Source organism: Peromyscus eremicus, chromosome 13 (assembly GCF_949786415.1).
Source record: "Peromyscus eremicus chromosome 13, PerEre_H2_v1, whole genome shotgun sequence".
Taxonomy (NCBI): Eukaryota; Metazoa; Chordata; class Mammalia; order Rodentia; family Cricetidae; genus Peromyscus; species Peromyscus eremicus.
The window spans coordinates 21,887,765-21,913,364 of record NC_081429.1 but is presented as its reverse complement, the minus strand read 5'-3'; the positions used below and the strand labels follow the sequence as shown (position 1 = coordinate 21,913,364).

The following is a 25,600-nucleotide window of genomic DNA, read 5'->3' as shown; positions in this document are numbered from 1 at the left end:
TCCATTCCTGCGGTTGTATGGGTCTTTATATTTTAGAGTTAATCTGGCATCTTAGATAGCTTAGACACACAGTTGAAGGCTCACGAGGCTGATGCATGTGATACCACCACATGCTTTACCCTTTTATAAAATCTTCCAAACAAGGTTGAGAAAGGTCTTTAAGACCACAGTTTAATCCCTGTGAATGACATTAAGTTAAATTAAGTCTGGGAAGAGGCACAATAATCTCTGATTTATAAATGGGGAGTTCTGATGTAAAGGGGATAAGTAGCAAGCAGCATCCTCTTGCTGGCTCCTGCTAAGCTTCTGGTGCCCAAATGCTGAGTGCAGTGTGCACTGGGAAGAAGAAATGGGAGCTTCAGCCTTCCTTGGCTGAACAGATAACAGATTCATCCATTTCCCCAAAGTTCACTGCATCTCTTGTTAAACAGCCTCCATTACCTGGCAAAAGCCCTGCAAAAACAGAAGCAGAAGAGCTCACCGTTTCACACTTCTCAGTCTAAAGGTGTCTGGCCCCACGTTGCACCAGGCATCATGGTGGGAGCATGTGGTACCCACCAGGCATCACGGTGGGAGCATGTGGTACCCACCAGGCATCACGGTGGGAGCATGTGGCACCAGGCATCACGGTGGGAGCATGTGGCACCATGCATCACGGAGGGAGCATGTGGCACCAGGCATCACGGAGGGAGCATGTGGCACCATGCATCACGGTGGGAGCATGTGGCACCAGGCATCACGGTGGGAGCATGTGGTACCCACCAGGCATCACGGTGGGAGCATGTGGCACCATGCATCACGGAGGGAGCATGTGGCACCATGCATCACGGAGGGAGCATGTGGCACCAGGCATCACGGAGGGAGCATGTGGCACCATGCATCACGGTGGGAGCATGTGGCACCAGGCATCACGGTGGGAGCATGTGGCACCAGGCATCATGGTGGGAGCATGTGGCACCAGGCATCACGGTGGGAGCATTGGCAGTAGAGGAGGCCACTCCAGGAGTCCCTCCCTCCCTCCCTTTCCATAGCATGTGTGTTCCACCATCCCCATCCCACTTACAGCCTCTTATTCCTTCTTCTGTGGCCCCATTGCCACTTCTAGGTATCTACAGATGTTCCAAGTTCAACAACTGAAACTTCAAAGCCGTCATCACATAGGACAGAACGAACAGAACAAATATTTAACTTTCTGGGCCTGGGCCACTTCATTCAGTATATTTTTCCAGTTTCATCTATTTTCCTGAAATTTTCATAATTTTCTTTTTCTTTACAGTTGGGTAAAACTCCACGGAGTATATGATGGTTCTTCATTACCCATCAGCTGGTAGATGTGTAGGCTAATTCCAATTCCTAGCTAGAGTGACCAAAGCAGTAATGGAGGTAGGTAGGTGTACGGGTATCTCTATGGTAAGATAGAGTCTCTTGTGTACGTGCCCAAATGTGGGATAGCTAGGTCATATGGTACTTTCTTTCTAGTTTTTTGAGAAATCTCTAGAGTGATTTTCAACATAGTCACACTAGTTCACACTCCCACCCACAGTGTGTAAGAGCTGCCTTTCTCCACATCCACACCAGCGTTTCTACTCTCGTTCTCCATGTCCTGGAAACAGACACTGTGATTCCCACAGAAATGGCTACCTGCTGACTGCCAAGCAGGTAGCGAATACAGGGCAGATACACTGGCCAGGGCCTCGTTTACATCCTGGGTGGGACGGAAGGGACATCGAGTTGACAGGGACCATCAAGGGCTTTGGGGTGCACTCGCTCCAAGCTCCTGGCCACAGCGGCTGGAGATAACGTTTAGTGGTCCTAGTCTGTGTGTGTTGAGTGGCTCGGGTTCAGCAGTGGAAACGGCAGAAAGTCGGACTGATGTAAGTCTGTCTGTGGTTCTGCTAAGCAAGGTGAGAACACAGAGGGTCTCCTGAAGCAGGGGACCAAAGAAATAAGGGCGAGTCAAGATCTTTAGGGCAGTAGATGGTCTTGGCTGTGCATCACAGTCCCTGGTGGGCTCTAAAAGCCTGTGGTAGCCTTACTCTGGAACACCTGATTTAATTAGGCTATGGTGGAGCTGGGCCTGGCTGGCTGCTAAGGCTCCCCAGGTGACTGTAATAAGCAGTCAGGGCTGAGCATAGCTCAAAGCTGCTCCTCTCTCAAGTGTGGTCCCCTGGCGACATCCCTGAGTATTTGGTAGAAATGTGCTTTCCTGTGCCCACAGGACGGCTCACTCAGAACGCTATGTACTTGAGCATGCCCTCTAGAAGACTCCAACGTATCCTAAGGTTTGAGGACCATCAAACTTAAACTGTGAAATGTAAGTTATTGAGAGCTGAAGGGGGGGGGGTGTTAGAAGTGAGGATGTTGCGGGGACAGCTAGCTGGAATCCAGTCGCTAGATTTGGAAGGAATCTGGGGAACTGTGGCGGTGCAGAGCTGACTTGATGATGTGGGGTTTGCAGAAACAGAGATGGCAGGAGGCTGGGACACAAGCTTTCAGGAGATGTGTGGGAGTGGATGGAGTCGATGAAGGGCAAGAATATGGCGGCTCTGAGAAGAGGTTGTGGAGTGAGGAAGGGATGGTTGTTCAGAAACAGGTTCATGTGTTGCCGGCGTGGCAGCGTTGCCCCTGGGGCCCCGGGGCCCTGCGAGCTCATCCTGGAGACCTACAGAGGAGAGGAGGTATTCCCTTGGGGCACTAGTAACATTTTGGGTCAACTGTTTACTTTTCTTGCTACACAAAATATCTGGCAAGAGCCAAGCAAGGAAAGAGTGTTTATTTGAGGCAACCAGTCACATTGTATCCACCGTCAGGAAACAGAGTGTGGAGCGCTCAGCTCTGTTTCCTTTACATTCAGTCTGGGACTCCAGCCCACAGAACGGTGCGACCCACATTTAGGGAGGGTTTCCCCACTGCAATTAACCCAGTCTAGAAACTCCCTCACAGACATGCCCAGAGGCCTGTCTCTTCCTGATTCTAGATCCAGTCAATCTGACAATCGATCTCACCTGTCACAAGTGGTACCCACCAGGTAGGGTGAGTTGTGGAGGAAGAGGGTGAGTGTGCTACCGAGCGAGGGTTCCGGAGGGAAACAAGGGCGGCAGAGAGGGTGGAGTGCAGCCTCATGAGGTCCACATCCCAGCGGCTCGGCAGTGAAGCCCTTGGAGAGCTGACCTCTGTGAGCCCCGGTTTCTTCACCAGGACCCTGCTGTGGACCTGAGGCATAATGCAGCTCACCGGGCTCGAGGGTCAGGCCGCTCAGGCGTAGCCTACAGTCAGGGTTTCCGGAGCCTGGAGCTCTTGGCCAGCGCTGTCCTCGGGATGCGAGCTGCTGCAGAGTCAGTGTTCCAGGCCTTCCTCCCTTTCCAGACTTTTTGATGTCCTGTGTGATGCTGGACAAATGCAGACAATCACTGTGACACCGGGTGTCTTCATCAGTAATAAACAGGGTGCTATCCTCAGAGAGGTTAGGGGGAACAAAGTACCGTAAAGGTAGATCACTTGGCAGAGCCCAGCGACTGGCGTAGTTCCTGACTCCGCCTGTGGATCACAGGGCTGGTTCTGCTCTTGGTCATGTGTTCATCACGGCAATAGACATCAGAGCAATGAAGACACAGGGTAGAGGTAAAGTGGGGAGAGCCGTGATTTTCCAGGCAATTTGCTACGGCACAATAGTCTCACAAGGAGCTGTGCCTGGGAGTCCATTTGCTGGGGTGTTCAAACACCTTCTTCTAGAAATCTCCTTGTCCATCCCCCCTGACCCCAACCACTAACAAACACCTTTCCCGGGGTCTATGATGCTATAGGATGATGTTTGTCAAATGATCCCTCAAGAGCTCCGTGGAGACTGGTGACAGTGTGGCTCTTACACATTGTCTTGTCCTGTCCATCACTAATGACTTCTTTGTACATTATACTCACCGTGACTCAGCCACATCACTGTCCTCTCCAGCTCACACCACAAATCTGCGGAGTACCGTCGCTTTGTGGGACAGCAAGGGGCTTCCAGAACAGGTGCCAGCAAGGGGTGATGAAGGTGGGTGTGGGGGGGGCCTTGCAAGACTTCCACCTGGAGCATGGGTGAGCACCTGCCGCACTTCCCATCTGGAAGCTCCTGGAAACCTCCCCCACCCCACTCTGCTGACTCTATTAGGGTTCTCCTCCAGGACCAAGTGAATGTGTGCTGGACCTCCCTGTCTGACTGGAAGGTATCTTTGCTGGGAACAGCCCAGCCAGTGGACGCCCAGGCAGCAGCTCTCCTTGTGTGACTTTGTGCTGTTGTAAGTTGTCTGGAAAATCACGGCTCTCCCCTCTTCTGTCCTTGTGCCTTAGAGCCCTGACCAGTCAACTTCTGTGACTGTAACGAAAGGCCTGAGACAGGGTAGCTTTACGGAGAGGAAGTTTGTTGAGCTCACATCTGTGGAGATTTGAAGGCATGGTGCCAGCCTCAAGTTGGTGCTAATGAGACCTAATAATGGTGGATGTACTACCATTAAACATTACAAAATTTCTACTGCTGCAATGAACACCATAACCAAAAGCAGCTTGGGGAAGAAATGGTTTATCTCAGCTTGTAATTATAGTCTGTCACTGAGGGAAGCCTGGGCAGGAACTAGAGGCAGGAAGTGAAGCAGAGGCCATGGAGGAGGTGGGAGTCCTGTGTAGCTGGAGTTTTCCTGCCTGGCCCATGGTCAGGGCAAATCTCTCTCACCTGCCAGTCCCACAGCCTCTCAGACCCAACCAAGTAAACACAGAGACTTATATTGGTTACAAACTGTATGGCCATGGCAGGCTTCTTGCTAACTGTTCTTACAGCTTAAATTAATCCATTTCCATTAATCTATACCTTGCCACATGGCTCGTGGCTTACCGGTATCTTCACATGATGCTGCTTGTACTAGCGGCGGCTGGCAGTGTCTCGGACTCAGCCTTCCACTTCCCAGCTTTATTCTCCTCCTTGTCCCACCTATACTTCCTGCCTGGCACTGGCCAATCAGTGATTTATTTATTGACCAATCAGCAAAACACTTGACATATAGACCATCCCACAGCAGTCCTGCTGCTTACTGACTTGCTCCCCATGGCTTTCTCAGTCTGCTTTCTTAAAGCACCAGGACCATCAGCTCAGGGATGGTACAGTCCACAGTGACCTGGACCCTCCCACCCTCAATCAACAATTAAGAAAATGCCCCCAAGACTTGCCTACAGGCCAAGCTAATGGAGGTATTTTCTCAGTTGAGATTTCCTCTTCTCAGATGACTCCAGTTTATGTCAAGTTGAAACAAAAAAACAAAAACAAACCCTTACTATCATTCCTTGAGATCTTGAATTAAGGGCTTTCCAGTTGAACTGGATATAAGGAGCTGTTACAGCACCGTTGATAGCAAAAATAAAAATCCTATTTAAAAAATTATGGTGAGTGTCTCTTGGAGAATTTATGGAACAAAAATTGCTCCAGAGTTTTAAGTGCAGTTTATTTTCTCCATTTATGTATTCTTTATGGAGAAAAAAAAAAATGATCCTGCCCAGAGCGACTGTGTAAAAACTATGTTTACAGACGTACTTTCCTATGGTGTTGGTATACTGTTAACACATTAAAGTCACCCAGTCACAAACTAAAAGCACATCCTTTAATTATGCATCTGTCCCCAAGGATAGAATCAGGATGGGGCATCATTCCTACCAGGAGCCACACATGGACCTAGGTGAGTCTGTGTGCCGGAAATCCACATTCTCCCTGCAGGGACAGGATCAAAACACCTTTGCTGTGGTGACAGCGCCATCTTGTGATCCTGCACAGTATTGGGGAAGCGAACTGCCCTGAGCCTCTCAGAGTGTCTGTCCTCAGAGTCCTCCTTGGCAATCAATGAAATCTATGTCTCCCTGTGGCGCCGTGTGAGTGTGTCTAGAGCTCCTCTGCAGGTAGAGAGGAAAGGATAGGTTTAAGAACTAACAAGGAGTTTCAACTCTGAGAAAGCTCTCTGGCTTAGGGAAGGATGTGTTCATCTGTCTGGGGGTTCTGCAGAACCAATTTACCGGCTAGGCCAGGAGGAGAAGCTATCTAGCCTCTTCTGTGTGACAAGAAAAGAAAACAGAAGGTAGGTATACGACCTTTCAGAATTATCAGCCATGCCAAGGCCTGACGCCTGGCTGCCTTGGGAATAGAAATCTCCGAGATATGTCAGAGCGCTCCGTGTCTTAATGTTTCTGTCAAAGAGTGTAGGTCAATGTCAGTGTTCCTGAATGCAATATTTATAGGTCTCCCTCTTGCCTGACATTATCTTGTTTTCAGGAAGACGTGCGCGGCACTGTCTGAGAACATACTCTGTGGCCTTTAGATTTGATATGCTCCAGCTTGAATGACAGCCGAGTTTGTTAATTATGACTGCTGTGTACCTGGGAGAAAATCTAATAAAAAGCTTTATTGATCCGCTTAAAAAGGAGCAGCATGGTAACTTCTTGAAACACCGAATGAGCTAGAGGCCTCTGGCAGAGAATATGAAGAATAATTCAAGATGCACAATAACTCTGCAGCTAGACAGGAAGGGCATTGAACTTCTGATTAACTTGGTAAAAATTCAGTATTTGATATAAGTGTGCAGAAACAAAATTAGCCACAGGTGTTAGAGAGGACCAAGGATGCCAGGCCGTCTTTGAAGAAGGTGTATGTTAGTGACTTTACTTCAGTGGCTCAGAACTACATGCTCTCATCTCTCTTACAAGCATTTATTACACTTTCTGTTCACCAGCAACATGTATTCATTACGTAAAGTTGGAATAGTATTCGTGCCAAGAAAGATTGGTCGCTCCTGCCGCTGGTAATAGTTCACAAACTATTTCCAGGTGTTTGTTTATTGTTGTTAGTGGGGCTTTGTTTTGTTTCTTGTGTACATTAGTCCTCCTTCCCCCTCCCGCCTAGATTTTGCTTTCCTCAATTGCATGTAAAACACTTTGAGCCAAAAAATATTAAATGGAAAATCTCAGAAACCAGCGGTGCAGAAGTCTGAAGTTGCATGTGGCTCCAGACAGTGTGCTGACCTCCTGTTCCATCCCTGTCCAGGATGTAAATCTCTCTCAACCCAGCTTGTCCATGTCACCCGGCTACTAGTGGATTAGCAGCTCCTTGGGTTAGCTCATAAAATGCCGTAGTCTCACAGCGATGAGTTTTAACTAGCCTTTTTTTTTTTTTCTTAATGGTCCCAAAGCACAAGAATAGCTCTAATGAGCCAATGAAAAGCTGCAAAATACTTCTTTTAAATGAAAGGTGAAAATAAAAATATGTTAAGAGAGACACCATATCCATGTAACTTTTCTTATAGTATATTGTCATAATCATTTGATGTGGTTATTAGTCATTTCTGTTATTTGGGTCTAGAATGTCCCATAAAGGCTTGGTGAAGGTTTGGTCCCAGCCCTTACATCATTAGAAAGTAGAACTTGGTGGAAGGGAGTTAGGTTATTAAGGGCTCTGGTGAGGGAAGTTGAAACTCCATCCCCTCTTTTTCCTCTGTCTTTGGTTCCTGGGAGCTGTGAGGTAAACATTTCTCCACCATGTTGTACTATCTTCTCACGGGACCAAAAATGACAGTGGCATAGGCCACGGGCTAAAACCCCAACACTGTGAGCTGAAATAAACATGTTCTTTTTGTGAGTTGGTTAACTTTTGGATCTCGATATAGTAATGCAAAGCTGATCGACAGTTGGTGGTTTCAGGTCTCTGCTGCCAAGCCTAAAATATATCCTCCATAGGTAAAGGTGACTGCTATGATGGGTCAAATATAGGTCTTATTCCCACTGTCATTATAACATAGTAACTCACCAAATTCTTTGCAAATATTGTTTTAATGCCACACATTGTGAACATAGACAAAAATATGCACAGGCATATGTCTATATTTACATTGCTATTAAAATTATCCCCCAAAGAGAAGGAAGGATAAATTAGGACTGTCTTCTTCCTTGCCATGAGTAGTAACATTGCGATACCAGCCTTTGCACAAAAGTCTGCCTCGGTGTCCAATTGTTACCTCAGGGCGTGACCCCAAAGGTAAACAACTGCACAGACAGGCCTCTGTACCATGAGGAGGTACTTCCATGCATGATGTTGAGTTCTCAGCCTGGGTAACCACCCACCTGCGCTCAGTGAACAAGCCAACCCTCTGGCCAGGCTCCCTGTTGAGTGTAGTATTCCAAGCTTGGATTTCTAAACTTCCTCTGACGTGTACCCATGCACCCCTAATCGAATAAGCACAGGGACACTCTTCCTCTCTATTCCTGCTTGTCCCCATCCTCTTCCATGGGCAGGCCAGGTACCCCCTTCCTCTCAAGCCCAGGCCCAGATCCATCCTTCCACACCTCTCTGAACTCAGCCTTGCAGGAGTCTCTAGAGACCTGAAGATTAACAAAACAAGCATGGGTCTTTCTTTCTTTCTTTCTTTCTTTCTTTCTTTCTTTCTTTCTTTCTTTCTTTCTTTCTTTCTTTCTGTGTTGGGGTTGGAACACCCAACCTCACACGCTAGATGAGCAAGCTCTCCCCTATACCACATCTCCAGCCCCACTGATCACTATCTACTGCATTCTATTTTCATCCAACTGTCTGACTCTCCCCATCCTTTATCATGTGGCCAGCCAGGTACTGGATAATCCTCCGAGTCTGGCTCCACGGGACCTGATTCATTTCTTCAGGTTAAAATGGAATGCTGTTTCATTTTCAAATGTGAGTGCTTGGAGCTGACCAGATGGCACCATGGTTAAGAGGTTCTGTTCTCAGCACCCACATGGGGCCTCACAACTGTCTGTAATTCTAGTTCCAGGGGATCCAACACCCTCTTCTGGACTCCATGGTCACTGCGCACATACAGTGAGCACATGTAGGCAAAATGCCCACACACGTTAAAAAATAATAGTGAATGTTTAAAAAAAGACATGAGTGCTCTACAGAAGGGCATTCAGTAAGTTGTTACAAATTCTGATTATGTTTATATGAACTAACGCAATAGCACTCCTTGTTCCCTCCTTCCCCTTTCTCCTGCTCTTCCTGTTTTCTCTTTTCTTTTCCTTTCCATGCAGTTCCATACACACATATACACACATGCATATACATATATACACACACATACACACACATATACATATATACTGCATATACATACACATACACACATACATATACATATATACACACACCTATACATACACACATGTACATATATACACACATATACACACACACACATAACATACACACACACATACATGCATGCATGCACAGACTTCTTTCTCCACCCCAGTTCTAACTCCTTCAAAGCAGCCGCTCTGTTAGCTCTTTCTTCTGCTTTGTCTCCATATTTCTAAGTAAAATGCGTCCTTCGTCCATTTGCTGTCACCTTTTATTACAAGATGGGGTGTTCCCCAACTTCTTTTTCTCATCAAGATAAGTAAGTTTTCTGCCCCACTGGGTATCGGGCTAATTTCCAGCTTCCTTGTATATTAAAAATGAATTTGGAAACTACAATCGGATTAAAAAGAAGACACGGTGCTTACTCAAACAATTTTGCCTTAAACAATTTAATTTTCCAAATTGCAGCGTAAACAGAAAGTGAACAAGATGGTTTTAATGTTCAAGTCACATATTTCTACAAACCGCCACCAAGGAAGTCTGAGGCCAGGAAAATCCTCAGCTGTGAGTCCCAACTAACCATGTGTGGTGGTGAATAATGAGGTTCTAAAATGGAGATTTTTTTTTTTTTTAGAGACTGTACTAAGTTGTGCCTCAGTTCCACCAAAACACAACCCCAGCTGCCTCTGGATTACAATGTGCTTTTCTCGCAAATAAAAAAGCCTTCAACTTTGTAGCATGATATTTTCATAGCATTGTGTTCATTTGGTGTAAGGCAAACCACAAGAAGAGTAAAGCTGGTGGAAATGCTGTGGATGGCTTTATTCATTTGGGGAAGGGATCTGTTCCGTGCTTATTGTAAAACAAACAGAATAATAGGGAGGAACACCAAAGAATGAAGGCCATGGTCGGGTTGTGTCACCTGGAGAGTGTGGTTAGCACTTGGCACACACACTTACAGTCTTTTTCTCTGTTCGTCCCTGCGTCCTCGATGACACATGCAAACTCGATCCCAGACACGCGTTACTAGTATGGTTCTGCCTTGAGGTCTTCCCCTCTGGATATATCATTGGCGGCTTCTTTTTGTCATCTAACAGCCTGCTTATGATCATTAAAGTCTGCATGATACTCTGTGCTAGAGCCACACGGATAAGCTACCTTCAAGTGCCTACTTTCCAGTTACATATGAAGGTGCCATGGACAATATGTATGCCTGGCTTCATCTCTAATGACTTCCTCAGGATACATTTCTAAACATAGAACGGATGTGTCAGGAAAACGTTGCACATGTTTGAATTTTCCCTTTCCTTGTAGAGCCGTTTTACCTAACATGAAGTGAAGTGCAGCCGAACTGAGTGGTAGATGCGGACTTTGCTCACCCATGTATGTGACTTTCCCCCTCATTCATACCTGCTGGACACACCGCAATGACACATCACTTCCAACCAGAGTCACCTTCCCTGGGAGTCATAGTTTGTGATGTCCGTTCTGACAATGGACTAATGCATAATGATATTTGTCCACTGTTGCACACCACTGCCCTAAAAACCTGTTTTACGTATTTTAAAGGTGAGTCAAATACTCCAAAGATGGAACAATTGTGCTTGATTAGTGCATGAAAACATCTGTGTCTCTGAATTGTGAGAATTGAAACACTAGGAATTATAAGAAAGACATCCTTGTGTACTCAGAGGCTGGATGATGACATCTCACTTGGATTTTTTTTTTTAAGTGCATTTTAGTGAGGCACGGAGTTCTATGTCTGTTCATGCCTTCTGTCTACTCAGCTGTTTTATTTACGATCCTGGTGTTTTAAGGCACTAGCTCAAATTGACAGCCCGCCTGCCTTAGTCTCTCTGAAATTACAGAGGTATGTCACCACGCTAGGCCACCTTTGTCTGTCTTTAGATTGAGTATTCCTGCTTTTCCTTTGAGTTGTAAGAATTGTTTCTGTCATCCATTTTGATGTAAGTTACAAATACTTTTCCTAGCTCAGAGAGGGTCTTCTATTCAATGGTTGCATTTGGCTGCTTTTAACAATGAGATGTTTTAACTCTTACAGATTCAACCCCATGGAAAATTAGTAATTGAGATAAACAGCGCATATAAATCTGCATTCCTTCACAATAAGAAAGCACAGACAGGAAACAATAACGCACCATTTTAAATCCAGCCGAGTGGAAAAGCCTTATCAGTATGACTTATTAATCAAAAGGTATGAATATAAATATTCTGCCACACTGCTGGGAATGAATAAATCCAGAACCGTTATAAATATTCTCCCACACTGCTGGGAATGAGTAAATCCAGAACCGTCTGGGGAGAGTAGCATGTCATTGTCTTATTCTTATTCAAAACACATGGGCCCTTTGACTCAGAGACTCTTCTGCCATGGCCTATATTTATACTTGTGGAAGTGTACCAAGATGTACATGTGAGAGGCATGTGTGTCATAGAAGAAAGAAAGACACCACCGAGCATCTCGTATATTCACTCGACAAACCCTAATGGCATGGCTAGTTTCTGATAAGCACCATTCACACTATAAACTGACAAAACCTTCCTGCTGCTGAGATACAGAAAACCCAGAAATTCTTTTTTTTTTTTTTTTTTAGGTTTTCCGAGACAGGGTTTCTCTGTGTAGCTTTGCGCCTTTCCTGGAACTTGCTTTGGAGACCAGGCTGGCCTCGAACTCACAGAGATCCGCCTGGCTCTGCCTCCCGAGTGCTGGGATTAAAGGCGTGCGCCACCACCGCCCGGCAAAACCCAGAAATTCTAATTCCCACCAGCTTTAAAAGGCAGGGAAGTTATCCACTCACATGATTACAGTTCCAGAGTTGAAGAGCCCGCCTGTGGTGTGACACACTAACAGATGTCATCAGAGACAGGGGTCTTTCCTTAGTGAGCTCTGCCATTTCTGGATCAGTTGAACTCTCAGTCGCTTGAGCCTGTCCAGAGGAGAGAAGTGGATAGAAGGCAGTGTTGAAAAGTCTCCCCCAAACATGAAATGTGAGCTCCAACCTTCAGTCTCGTAGATCAACTCCAGCTATACATTCCTGGATCAGCAACTCTCTCTGGTTCTGATGGGCTTAGGCTAACTGGTACACTCTTCTGGAGCCAGGAGGAAAGGGAACCGAACAGAGCTGGGGTGTGTTAAGATGGAAGGAGGGAAGAAATGATGTTAGAAAGATAACCTAAGCATTGACCAGTAAGAAATGTGTGTGCACTCAGAGAGTATACATGCTGTGGAAATTTCTACACTGTTAAAAACAAGGCATCTGGGGCTGGGTGTGGTGGCACACCCCTTTAATCCCAGCACTTGGGAGGCAGGGGCAGGTGGATCTCTATGAGTTCAAGGCCAGCCTGGTCTTTAAATTGAGTTCCAGGACAGCTAGGGCTCTGACACAGAGAAACCTTGTCTTGGGAGGAGAGGGGGGAGAGAAGGCATCTGTGTGTGGTGACATGGGGAAAATCTCTAATATGCATTAATTTTTGAAGGATAATAGTAGACAACATATTATTTAGTAAAAATGGATAAATTGATGACACTTTGTATATATATAGCAAATTGCTGGGATAATACTAAGGAGTGAGAATAAAGTGGGATATAAACAGGAAAGTGGTGACAGAGAAATTTTGGGTCAAGAACACATGTGAAGATTTGTTTTTGTCTTTGGTGATGTCAGGATTGAGCGCAGGCCCTCACACACACTAAGCATGCTCTCTCCTACTGTGCTGCAGCTCCTAAGAGGCATTCTGAGTAGAAAACAAAGGGTTTTCTTGGTGGCCGAGGAAGGCAGCAGAGTAATCTGAGATACCCAGGTCTGAATTCCTAGAAACTGTAAAAGGGATAAGTAAAGATCTTGATTTGGGGAAATGATCGTGAATAACGCATTGGAGTCAGATATGATCACCCTGGAGCCAATGCCCTGAAGATACCAAGAGGGGATAGCATTATGTACCAAGCCCTGTATGTGGGACTCGAGCAGAGAAGGGACTGAAAAAGTGTCCTCACCCACAGGACATGACCAGCCAGCTAGGAGTGACTGGACCTCATGCAAGGCCAGCAGCCTTGGAACAGGAGTACACACCAGCACAGAAGCAGGAAGCTGGGCAGGCAGGACTGGAAACAAGGATATTAACTTTACATCTCCATACTCGGGCCTTCCGTCCACATCTGTATAATGTAAGGTTCATGCACATGTCCTGCCTTGTCTGCAAGAAGTTCAGAGACCAGGCTTTTTGCACAGAGGTGGGAAGTCAGCTGCACACACAGCTCTGAGGGACCTCTGTGCAGTGTCCATCCATGCTTCCATGACAGGAATCCAGGACACTAGCCTCAAGGATGCTTTTGTTTACTTACCTTAGACAACTTGCATATTGTGCTACTATAGTTCTGAGTAAGCCTGAGTGAGGATGGTCTGGGGGATTCTTAGGGACACAGCCACAAGCATAAGTCAATGACTGGGTCCCCAGCCACCTCTACCAGCTGAGACAGGAGGAGTCATTTGACTCATCTTCAGAATCACTTGAATGGTAACAGCTGGCATCCTCCTGCCTCAACATAATGGTGGAGCTGCTGGAATGACCAATGGAATGGAGGAGGTAAGCCTGCCATCTCCGGAGTGGCTGAAGTGCTGTTGGCTTGGGCGGCTGCCCTGAGCCCTCACTGTCCCGCCAAGCCTTCTCAATCTTCTGTGAATTAGAGCCCTCTGAGTTGTTCACTCTGGGGACAAGACCTGAGGCTCCCCCTCCACCTCTTCCTAAACTCTCCTTGCTCTTGGACTGCCAACAACAGGTTCCGCCTTTCTCCTTGACTGCCTCTGTCTCTCCAGTCAAGCATGGGCTTACTGTGCAGTGGACCTTGGGAAGGGTAGCATTATTTACATCTTGTCACCTGACACAAACTTCGGCACCTTGTTTTCCAAGAGTTCTGACTCCCGGTAACATACTTGACCAAGTTGCCAGTGTGCTATCAAGGAAAAAGAATGCACTACGCAAAGGCCAAGCTGGGTATCAACTCAGTCTGTGCTATGTGACCCAAGATGACAGGAACACTGCTTAACTTTGGAGGAGCCTTGCATTCTCCCACCTGCGGCAGAGAGGCGTAACACCTGCCACCAGGCTGGCAGAGATTAAAAGAGTCCGTAGGACCACCCGAGGTAGTGACTGGCATTCAGTAGGTACTTAATAAATGCTCTCTGCTGCCTAGTGAGCTTTTAGGAGATCCTTTCAAGGCTAAAGTTTAGATGTTACTATGATTTTCTTGACTCCAGTGTCCCTTCTTAATAATAAAAGCCTTAACGGTATGAAAAGCCGTGTCTGGGGCTTCAGTGTCTGGGGCCGGGCAGTGTCCTGGGCTGCAGTATCCCTGTTCCTTCCTCACCATGGAGAAGGGTCGGGATGACTCTGGGACAGGAACTCCTGAGTTTAATGAAATGGACAGAATCTGGTGCTGCATTTTCTGCAGGTAGACATTTCCCACTTGCGAGGTGAATAGCTCCTGGTAACAAGGAGAGTGATGTCAGGTAAACAGCTTCCGGGAACCAGGCGGAGCCGTTCAGATGATAGAAAGCAACTGCTGCCGCTCCATTTTCCACGTTCATTCAGTCAGCCTTTGCTGAAGGGTGTTCAGCAGGGTGTAGACAGCCAGCAGCCATGTAGAGGAGGAAAAGGGGCATTTTAAATGCAAGCAAGGCTATTCGGTTCTGCCACTCCCTGCCTCCTCAGATGAATGTGCTCCCCTGTGGCTGGTTTCTTCCCGGAAGTATTTCCAGAAACATTGCTAGAGTAGGGTCGTCCTGGTTTGTTTTGTTTTTCAGCTTTACAGGAGCATGTTTTGGGTATAATAGGGTTTACTCATTTCCAGTGTAGAACTCAACTGTGTGATCACTGGCATAAACTGGTTTTAGGACATTTTTGCTAGCTGCCTGAGATTCTCTGCTCCCATCAACTGTTCACCCCTTCCTGTTGCCCTTGGTAACTACCAATCAGCTGTCTCTAACTAGTTGACCACGTTTTTTATGTGCTTATTATTTGTCGACTGGAGAACTGTGTGTTCAAACCTTTTTTAATCAGGTAGTTGCACTGCTGTTGAGTCAGGGGTGTCTTTCTGCATGATTTGACAACATTTCCAACCCATTCTATGGATTGTGTTTTCTCTCTTTCTTTCTTCCTTGCTTTCTTTCTTGCTTGCTTTCTTGCTTTCTTTCTTTCTTTTAAGACAGGGTCTCTTTTCATAGCTCTGGCTGTCTTGGAACTCACTATGTAGACCAGGCTGGCCTCATGTAGAAAACAGTTTAATATTTTTGAAGTCCAATTTATTAGTCCTTTTTTTTTGTCACTGTTGCCTGAGCATTTGTGGGAAAAGTGTTAGTTATTCGGCTGCGCTGTGTTCTTACCCTGCAAGGAAGTGTCACGCAACACGACAGAATCCGCTAATAAGAGTTTTATTAAAGATAAAGGGACAGAGAGTGAACAGGCCTGTAGAAAACACGTGTATGGAGAAGAAGAAGGAACCGGGAACATGGCACTGGATTTTAAAGGCTGGGCGTGGACAGATCAACGTCACTACTACATGCAAGCGCAAGCGCAGATCACATGGCCACGTTGCGCGCCTATGTAGCCAATGGAACGTCACGGATCCTGGTCACTCGAGATGCCCTGACCCGGAAATGGCTATCCTGACCTGGACCTGGCTAGGCGGAAGTGTCCGCCAGGCATATGCAAACACGCCTGACCGTGGGGGCATGTTGTAAACCCTTCAAAAAGCTTTGCTGTTTTGCTTTAAAAAACAAAAACAAAAACAAAAAACAAAAAAAACAGAGAAGCCCAGTGCAGTGGTCCACACTTCAGTCCCAGTACAGGGAAGCAGAGGCAGGCAAATCTCTGTGAGTTTGAGGCCAGCCCGGTCTACGTAGTAAGTTCCAGGACAGCCAGAGCTATGTAGTGAGACTCTAAATAAATAATACCAAAGAAAAATAGTCTATTTATGAAAATCAAGAACACAAAATTACCTGATGCCATCATGGGAACTGTAATCGTTTCTCTATCATGAGTTTCTCTAATATTCAGTTGTTTCCTTCACATTTCTTGGTACAGATTAAATGTCACTTGTTGCCACGACTGTTTGTGAGACGCGGCTAACATGTCAGACAGACTAAGATTCAAGCACTTGCTGGTTCCAGAGCTGTGTGTCCCGAGTGAGCTGAGAGGCATATTTATTAGAAAAAATCTTTTCAGTTCCAAGTGACAGAAAAGCAATTTAAAGCAGCTTAGATAGAAAGGGGAAATTACTGGTTCGTGTGGCCAAAATGCCGAGGTGAAGAAGGGCAGTTTTAACTAGAGCCAGAGGCTGTCTCTCAATTACTGGAGTCTCTTCTTTCCTCTTTGTTTTCCTGTCTCTACTGTGACCTGAATGTTCATTCCCCACCCCCACTTCATATGCTGAAATCCCAGCCCTCACCGTAATGGGAGGTGGTGCCTTTAAGAGGTGTTTAGCTGAAGTCCTGATGATAGTAATTTGTTTCCTTATAAAAGAGGCTGCGAGACTACCCCAGCCTTTCATGTGAAGTTATCAGGAAAAGATGACCACCTATGAACCAGGAAGCAGTCTCTCATTAGACAGTAGGTCTGTTGGCACCGTGATTTAAGACTTCTCAACCCTTGACAACAGGAATACAGTCTCGTGTACTGTGTTTATGAACCGCCCAGTTTATGACAGTGTGGACAGTGAAACTACTCCCTGTCTCTCGTTCTCTGAGTATCTTGGCTTTGTTTTGGACTTCCCTTTACCTATTGGCCTCATTCCTGCACATTGTGTGTAACTTCCTTTGTGTGGGGGAGTCTCTGGGGTGGGGTAGGCCATGAGCTGTTGTTACAAAACTTATGTGTTGTCCAAGTCTCAGTGAATGCTGATAAGGTCTCTTTGGGTCAAGTGCCCATCTCTGAATCAGTCTCCATGGCCAGGGAAATGGACTACTCTTGACTGATGGGTCATTAACATGGGGGATTGCTGTGTGCAGTGAACCCACATGGACACACAGAACATGCCCTAAACACTGTGAGCACGTGACTGAGCATGTGCCTGGTTTCCTTTGGCAGCTTCATTCTCCATTAAAGATGCTAGAATGTTTCTCATTGGATGAGGAATTTTTATTATAAATGAAAACATTATACTCTTATAAGATAAAGACTTTTTAACCCATGGAAATTTCTAGTAGAAAAAAAAATTTTTTGACAGGATCTTGACACTGGGGGATGGTAACTTTATAGACAGGAAGAAAGTTTATGTGTGCACACAATGGGACAAGAACAGCAGACAAGCCGGGCGATGATGGCGCACACCTTTAATCCCAGCACTCGGGAGGCAGAGCCAGACGGATCTCTGTGAGTTCGAGGCCAGCCTGGTCTATAGAGCGAGATCCAGGATACCAAAATGACACAGAGAAACCCTGTCTGGAAAAACCAAAATAAAAAAAAAAAACACACAAAAAAAATGATAAAGAGTGCTCATGACTAATCTTTCAGAAAACAGCAAGATACAAAAATGGTCATGAATGTGGCCTTAAGAAGGGAACCTCAGGCTAGTGTAATGTCACATGTCTCTTGGGAGACAGAGGCAGGCAGATTTCCGTAGGTTTGAGGCTAGCCTGGGCTACACAAGGAGACTCACTCAGAGAGAGAGAGAGAAGGGAGACTTGATCCAGGCTACAGTGCCTGTGGGATCCATCCTGAGGCAGATGGCCATGCAATCGGACATTCCTCTGCTTCTCTGCAAAGGCAGCCACCGCTGCGGTCTTCAGACCGGGCAGGGACAGAGAGGGGTGCTGAGTTCCCAAACTGTGATTCCAGAAAGTCTCATTGATATATGCTAAACAGAAATTGAGATGAACTGCAGGAAGTCCAGAAAGCTCTGACTGTCGGGTGAGGAGAAGTGTGCGTGTTCGGGAGTAACTGCCAGGTGTGTCTGTATTGGGAACAGTGGTGGGAGACAGGGCTGCAGGGAACAAAGAGCTAGGGACAAGTGTGGTCTGAGTGACGACAAGAAGATACCAGGGGGTCCTGAGCACAGGAATGGCAGCTGGAGGTTGTGCGGTGGTCTTTGGGAAGGGGAGAGATGGGAGGCGTGGCAGACTTCTCGAAGGGGAGAGGCGCTAGTTGCGGATTTGCGACAGAGGCGGTAGGATGGAGAAGGGCCGGTTCTGAGGAAGGTCCTTTGCGTCCTTGGAATCCAGCTGGTGAGAGAGCCATACTGAACAATGATAATAACCATCTCTGTACTTCCAAATGGTGTGGGGTTTGGAGTCATAGTCTCACTATTCCTGTGCATGATAGACCCTGAACGTTCTTTCCTGTTATTTTCTCTGCAGGGAACTTCCAGCTGATTGCAGATCCAGTTCCGTTTGAAACTGTGCCTGACTTAGTCCGTTCTGTCCGACTTTCCCCGAGTCCCATGACCTACAGAAGTCCTCCCCGCTTCCAGAACTTAGTCCCCATCTCCACAGATGACTTGCCCACGAAGCTTAGGAAAGGAGAAACGCTGGCCTTAATTGGCTTTGAAGAGAGTCAGGGGAGGAGGCTGCTGCGATGTGAGGTGCTGAACAAGGACCCTCCCCTGAGAATGCTCCTGCCCATGGACTGCAGGGGCCACTTCCAGGAATGCCGGGATGACCAGCTCTACTCCATGGACACCATCGTGCGGTGGAAGCTGCTTGCAGGGAGGAAGCGCAGGGTTAGGATGGAGGCAGAACATCGCCTGAGGCTTCTCAACCCCCTGGTTCCAGAACGCTTCAGTGGCCATCTAGTTTTGCACCCCTATTTCTCAGTGACGGCACATCTGCCAGGTGAGTAAGGTGAAATAGTGTGGAGCACGCATTGGTCTGTTTTCTGTTGCTAGAACAAGAAAACTTGAGGTTGGGACAATTATAAAGAAATGAGGTTTTATGGCTCCTAGCTTTAAGAGACTGAAAGCCCAAATAGCATGGCACCAGCTCTGGCGGGGACTTGATGGCAGGTGGCATCATGGCAGGGGTTTTGCAAGAGAGAAAGATCACATGGCAGGACAAGAAGACTCGACAAGGAGGCAGTATTACCAGTCTACAGCCCTCTCTTGGGCACTAACCAGGGTGTTACTAGAACTATCCTGATCCCACCATGTCTAATATCACCTCTCCAGGTTTCCAAACAGAAACTCTCACAGGACAGACTCAGATCATAACCAAACATTCGTGTCACAGCAAGAAAAGCAAGGACGCTGCCCCCTACAGGCACGGAGGAGTGTTTGCTTCAAGAACTTGTGATGGGGTAAACAGCAGTGGCTCTAGGCTGGGCAGGCAACTTGCCAAGGTCCACAGATGTGTAGATTGGTGGGTGGGTTAAGGAACCCCAGGAACAGATGCCAAGATTCCATTTTCAGAAAGTGGCCACGTCCTACCTCATTGGCTCCATGTCTTGATTTATGCAGGACTATTAGATGCTAAAGACACACTCCCCCCAGAGGTGACTTATCCGATTAGTTACACACCCACTCCATCCCATCACCCATTATTCTTATCATCATATACATTTAAGCACATTTCCTGAAGTAGACTTAGGATGCTTTAATTTGATTCCCTTAATAAATATCCATACCACGGTAACAGCCACATGGACTGTGAGCAGATTTAAAAAAAAAAAAAAGAAGTCTCTCCTTTGAGTGAATTTATTATTGATGTATTTTCTTCCATGTTATCATAAAAGCTAGTCCCTCACCACCCATTAATTTTATGCTTTTGTTTATAGTCCGTGGGAAAGCCAGACTCCAGTGCACTTTCCTATCTTCTCACAGACTGCATCGCTTTATTGTCCTTTGCAGGAAAGAAATGCTGCATTATATTAAACAGGAATTTACAACAGCCTTAAAGTGCCGCTGGCTGGAAGATCCCTTTAAGTGGGCAATGTTTGTAAAAGACTAATTTAGCTCCATGGCAGGACTCGAGTGTTCGTAGTTTCCATTGCTGGGTTTCCAATAGAAACTTTGCTTTGATTTGTGCTACAACCTTGTTTATTGGCTGTATTTAGACTGACCGTAGCTTTCTCCCCCAGCCCTCACTCCCTCCGTGATGTCTCCATAGCTCCGTGTCCATTTTTTATTCTCTATCTGCTTGGTCTTTTAAGTAATCATGAGAAGAGCTGTGAGGGTGACGGGAAGTGGTTGTTCTAGTGGTCCCAAGGGGACCTCGGGGTGAGGACTGGCTCTCTCACCCCGGTTGTGTGGCTGACTCCGGAAGCATCTCTCTGACTGACTTGAATCACATCAAATCCAGGCCTCTTCCTAATGCATTCTTGCTGGGCCGTCCCTCCCTTTGTCTCACCCTGGCTTCTGAGAGGTATAACATACGGCTTCTCCTAAGATGAATGAACAGTGTTTATTGCTAAAAACACGAGGTAGGGCTGAGGCTGCAGTTCAGGGGTAGGATCCTGTGCTTAGTGTGTGTGAAGTCCTGAGTCCAATCCCTACCATTGAAAGGGTGAGGAGGGCTTAGAGAGATGGTTCAGAGGTTAAGAGCCCTGGGTGCTCATCCAACAGACCTGGGTTCAATTCCCAGCACCCACACAGCAGCTCACAGCTGTCTGTAACTCCAGTTCCGAGAGATCTGGCTCCCTCTTCAGGCATCTGTGGGTATTGCACACATGTGGGGCATTGATTTAAATTTTTTAAATAAAAGGAGATAAGGTGGAACTGATTTCAAAGAGACAAAGAAATTGAAACACCCTTAAAATTTGTGACTCTACCCATTGTAGTGGTGTGTTCCTGTCAGCCCAGCTGCTTGGGACATAGACAAAGTCATAGACAAAGGGTCGCTTGAGACCAGGAGTTTGCAAATAGCCTGGGAAACAGTAAGCTTCTATCTCAGAAAAGCATTCTTTGTGGGGCTAGGGACATGGCTCAGCACTTAGAAGCACTTGATACTCTTCTAGAGGGCCCAGGTTCGATTCCTGGCACCCAGGTGGCAGCTCACAACCATCTGCAACTCCAGTTAAGGGGGTCCAGCACCCTTTTCTGGCCTCTGCAGGCACCAGACATGTGTGTGACGCACAGACATTGTGTAGGCAAAGCAACCATGCATGTAAAATATATTTTTTTTTAATTTTTAATAAAATTTTGGTTAATGTCACTGACAGGTCAATGTACATTGCACTTGAACAAGCCCTTAAATCCTGGGCTATCAGCGTCGCCCACTGAGATATCTAGGTGACAATGACTGTGGACCAGACCATGGCCCAACACACTTAACAGTGGAGTTAGTCCCAGAAGGACTAAGTTTGACAAAGATTAAGGCCAGGCTCTTAAGACAGCTTTTAAAGTGACCTAACTTGGTATCGCCATCAGAGAAGACCTGGTCAGGCTGGTAAAGATCCCTGAACAACAAATCTAGACTCTGGAATTGGTTTTTGGTTCGTGTTTTCAGCACCATGGTGAGACCAGCATTCCCTTATTCCCTGGGTGACAGAGGACGACCACAAAGTTCTGTGACACAGGCTGTAACCGTGGCTAGGAGTCATGCAGACATCAGTTTATTTGAGCTGAACTTATCAATAGTGATGCTGAGAGAGATGGATCAGTGGTTCAGAGCACTTGCTGCTCTTCCAGAGAAACTGAGTTTCGTTTCCAGCAACCACTTCAAGTCACTCACCTGTAACTTCAGATGCCAAGGAATCCAAGGCCTGGCTTCTGTGGGTCCACACACAGACAGGACATATATATAAAACTATATAAAATGTATGCACACATGCACACAAATGTGAATAAAAGTAAATGTCTTTTTTCTAACCAAAGTGACTATATTAGAAATTAACTGGGAAATTGAAAACACAGTCACTTACTCACTTTAGAATAAAAACAGTAAACCTATTTCATCTTCAAAAACTATTATTGGCAGGCCAGCAAGATAGCTCAGAGGTGATGAAAAGGATACACATAGTCAAACCTTCTGGTCATTTTCACATTTTAATTTTTGAGGGAAACCTAAGAGGGGAGGGATGAGAAACTGGAGGCAGCTGCTCGCTCCTTGTGCTGTGTACATGTTCGATCTGTTGTTGTTTCCATCTTTAAAGGTAATCTAAGCAAGGGGACTGAAGAGATGGCTCAGCCGTTAAGAGCACTTGTCGCTCTTGCAGAAGACCTGGGTTCGGTACCCAGCACTCACGTGATGGCGCGCAACTGTCTGTGACTCTAGTTCCGGCAGTTTCGATGCCATCTTCTGGCCTCCACATACGGGGCACATCCATACATGCAGCCGAACAATCATACACATAAATAAAAATAAAATATTTTTGTTTAATTTAAGCAAAAGAAATCTCTGCAAGCCTGTGCTCCCAGCACTCGGGAGACTGAGGCAGGAGGGTGCTGAGTTCAAGGCCACAGCCACACTCTGATAGACTCCTACTCATCCTTCTGAAATACAGTGATGTTGAAATACATATGTCTGCACCTTCCTATCTGGCTCCAAGCAAATCCCATTCCCCCATCCCACTCTAGGGGGCATCGTTTTGTTCTAGCCTTCAAGGTCCCTCTTCATCCAGCCCAGAGCTGACCGGTGACATGATGGTCAACGAAGAAATGGAAGTTCTCGGAGAACTCGGGAAAGTGAGGGAGGAGGAGGGACTCCCAACGCCATTGCTGCCCAGTGTCCCAACCAGACTGCGCTGGTTCTGCTAATTGCACAGGGGAGGGTAACTGGTTTCTGGGACTCTCACATACTCTGTCCAGAAATTTGTTTTTTTTTAATCCTGTATTAAAGTCTTCTCAGATGACCTATCTTGGAAGCCACTTGATTCTCCCAAGAGCTGTCAGAAGTCTCATCCAAGTCCTAACCACAGACAGGACAGCAAGAGCTTCCGTGGCTGCCTGGGGTCTTGGCGAGGACTGTGGATATGGAAGTAACACAATAAGCCACGACACACTCAGCTATGCCCATGCTTTCTAGCCGGGCCCCTCGTGTCCTTAATAGAGAACGCAATTGCACTGTTGCATTTTTACACTGACAGATCACTCAGCAAAAGAAGGCTTGAGCCGGCCGGGCGGTGGTGGCACACGCCTTTAATCCCAGCGCTCGGGAGGCAGAAGCAGGTGGCTCTCTGTGAGTTTGAGGCCAGCCTGGACTACAGAGCGAGTTCCAGGACAGCCAGGGCTACACAGGGAAACCCTGTCTCAAAAAAGAAAAAAAGGGAAGAAGGCTTGAGCCATCCTGCCACCAGTCAGTTTAACATATTATGTGACTCTCTTAGGTGAAATGTTACAGCCAATAGGAGAGCATTACAAAGTGTAGACCCATGAACAATTTTTGAATTTTATGAATTTATGAATCCATGACCCGAGCTTCCTTCCACACTCACTCCTTTCTCGAAAGCCTCATGCTGTTTCGCTTTTGACTTTCCCAGGTGAGAACCAGGTCAGCATCCCCTCCAACTTGGACATCCATATTACCGAGATAACCCGCTTGGACTGTCAGCCCCTCACACTGACGACGATGAGACAAATCTACGGTATGGAGACAAACAGATTCCCAGTGAGAATTAAAATAATGAGTGTGGTCCTGTCGGAGAACAAGGCGTTCACGAAGCCTCTGAAGTGTGGGCAGCTCTTAACCATCCTCAGGACTGAAGAAGTGAAAAAGTTCCTCGCCAGGGAGATTTCTCAAGGACAGAAAGGGAGGTGCTTTCTCGTCCCGTACACCTATCAGGGCCTGGTACTCAGGAGGGGTCGCTACTTTTGTGCTGTTTCTGATGTTGCTGCAGCCATGCAACATAGACAGCTCTGCTTCCGGTCCTCCAGGGACTACACCTCCTGCCTGGAGCCTTTGGCATCTTTCACGGCCAATGAGTGCTTCCTGGCTCTGAAGAAGAGCGTGGTGTCTGCGGAGATTGACAGAGAGCTGCACAGGGTGGAGGTCCTCAAGTGCCTGAACATTGCCACCAAGGCCCACGTCAAACTACCCTTGTTCGCAGAAGGAGACTTCCTGGAGCTGTTCGATGATGCTGGACCAGGGACCCTGCAGGAGCTGTGCCAAGTCACAAAAGTACCATGCCACATCAGAGTGTGGTCAGCCCAGATCTTTCCATGGCTAGAGACCCTCTGTATGGAACTGAGGACCTGAGGATTGAAAATATCATCGTTGAACAGTGCCTCATAGCCAAAGGTGAAGCTTCACTGAAGGACATGGATTCAGAAGACATATACAGGGACCGGCCAGAAACCACATTTGAAATCCCAATTGAGAGGTCAAGCTGTGAGGTGCTGGTGGTAGAGGAACGTTCGTGGATAGCTGATGTCGGCAAAGAGAGATGCACGTCTCTCCAGAGCATCCAGGAGATCACTGAGGAAGAGTCTCTGGCCTTCAGCAATCGCTTGATTATTCCTTGTCCACCACCACCCCTTCCAAAGTCCAGGAGTTTGTCTTAAAACAGAAAATGTGACTATTAGCCCTTGTTTTGTTTCCAGGATGCAGCATCCGCACACTCAGGAACGGAGTATTTGGGGTTGACTGGAACTGGAAAGCAGCTGCAGATGTGGGGGCTCAGAGGAAATCAGGGGTGTTACCACTACGTGTTATTTCCATCTCTCTTGTACATTTGCTGTTAGTTGGGTTAGCATTCTGTTACTGTGACAGAATACCCGAGATAATTAATTCATGAGAAGGAAAGAAGGTTCATGTGGGCTCACAGTTTCAGAGATCTTAGTCCATGAATACTTGGCCCCGCTACCCTCGGGCCTGTGGCATGGCAGCACACCGCAGTGGGAATACGTAGTGGATTGGAGCTGCCCATCTCGTGACAGGTGGGAAGCAGAAAGGCTTCCTGCGTGCCCCGAGTGACCTAACTCCCTTCATCAAGGAGGCTCCTCCTAACAGTTCTACCCTCTCCCAACAGCATCGTGAACTGGAGACTAAGCCTCTCACACGTGAGCCTGTATGGGACACCTACTCAAGCCATCGCAGCTGTCTGGATGACAGGCTTTTCCCCACCCCCACCCCCACCCCCACCCCGATGTGCAAGGTTCTGATATTGTGGTGTGGCCACAGCACTCTTCTTTCAGTTAAAGTGAGATTCTATTTATTCGGCAGAAACACATGTTTGTCGCCAAACACGACTCTCCTTATGGCCCCAGGTTTGGAATCACTTCCTCCCAGTGCCTTCGCGGTGACAGTGCCTGGCATGTAGGAGGCACTCCAACAAAACTGTTGGATGGATAATTGAGCACACGCACACTTGGGTTTATTAACACCGACGTCAATACCGAGTCTGCCTCCTTGCCCCTCTGTGAGGAAGGCACCCCCCCCAGTTGCTCAAAGCAGACACCTGGAAAACTTTCCTTTACCTGTCCAACTAATCAGTTAGTCACCTTATCCTACCGATTTGTACAATTCCTATCAATTTCCTACCTTTCACCTTGGCCGGGTCCCATCTCAGACCCCTGTCTAGACCTACACATTATTGTCATCC

General features: G+C 46.9%; 1 protein-coding gene across 1 annotated transcript in view; it reads left to right on the top strand.

The window, feature by feature from the left end:
- Window positions 1-24,560, top strand: part of LOC131923637 (protein THEMIS3-like) — a 37,877-nt gene extending 13,317 nt beyond the window's left edge. Inside the window, 3 exon segments of the mRNA XM_059278760.1 lie at window positions 18,487-18,960; window positions 23,540-24,195; window positions 24,198-24,560. Of these exon segments, the coding sequence (XP_059134743.1) occupies window positions 18,487-18,960; window positions 23,540-24,195; window positions 24,198-24,560 (1,493 nt within the window).
- Window positions 24,561-25,600: the final 1,040 nt, after the last annotated feature.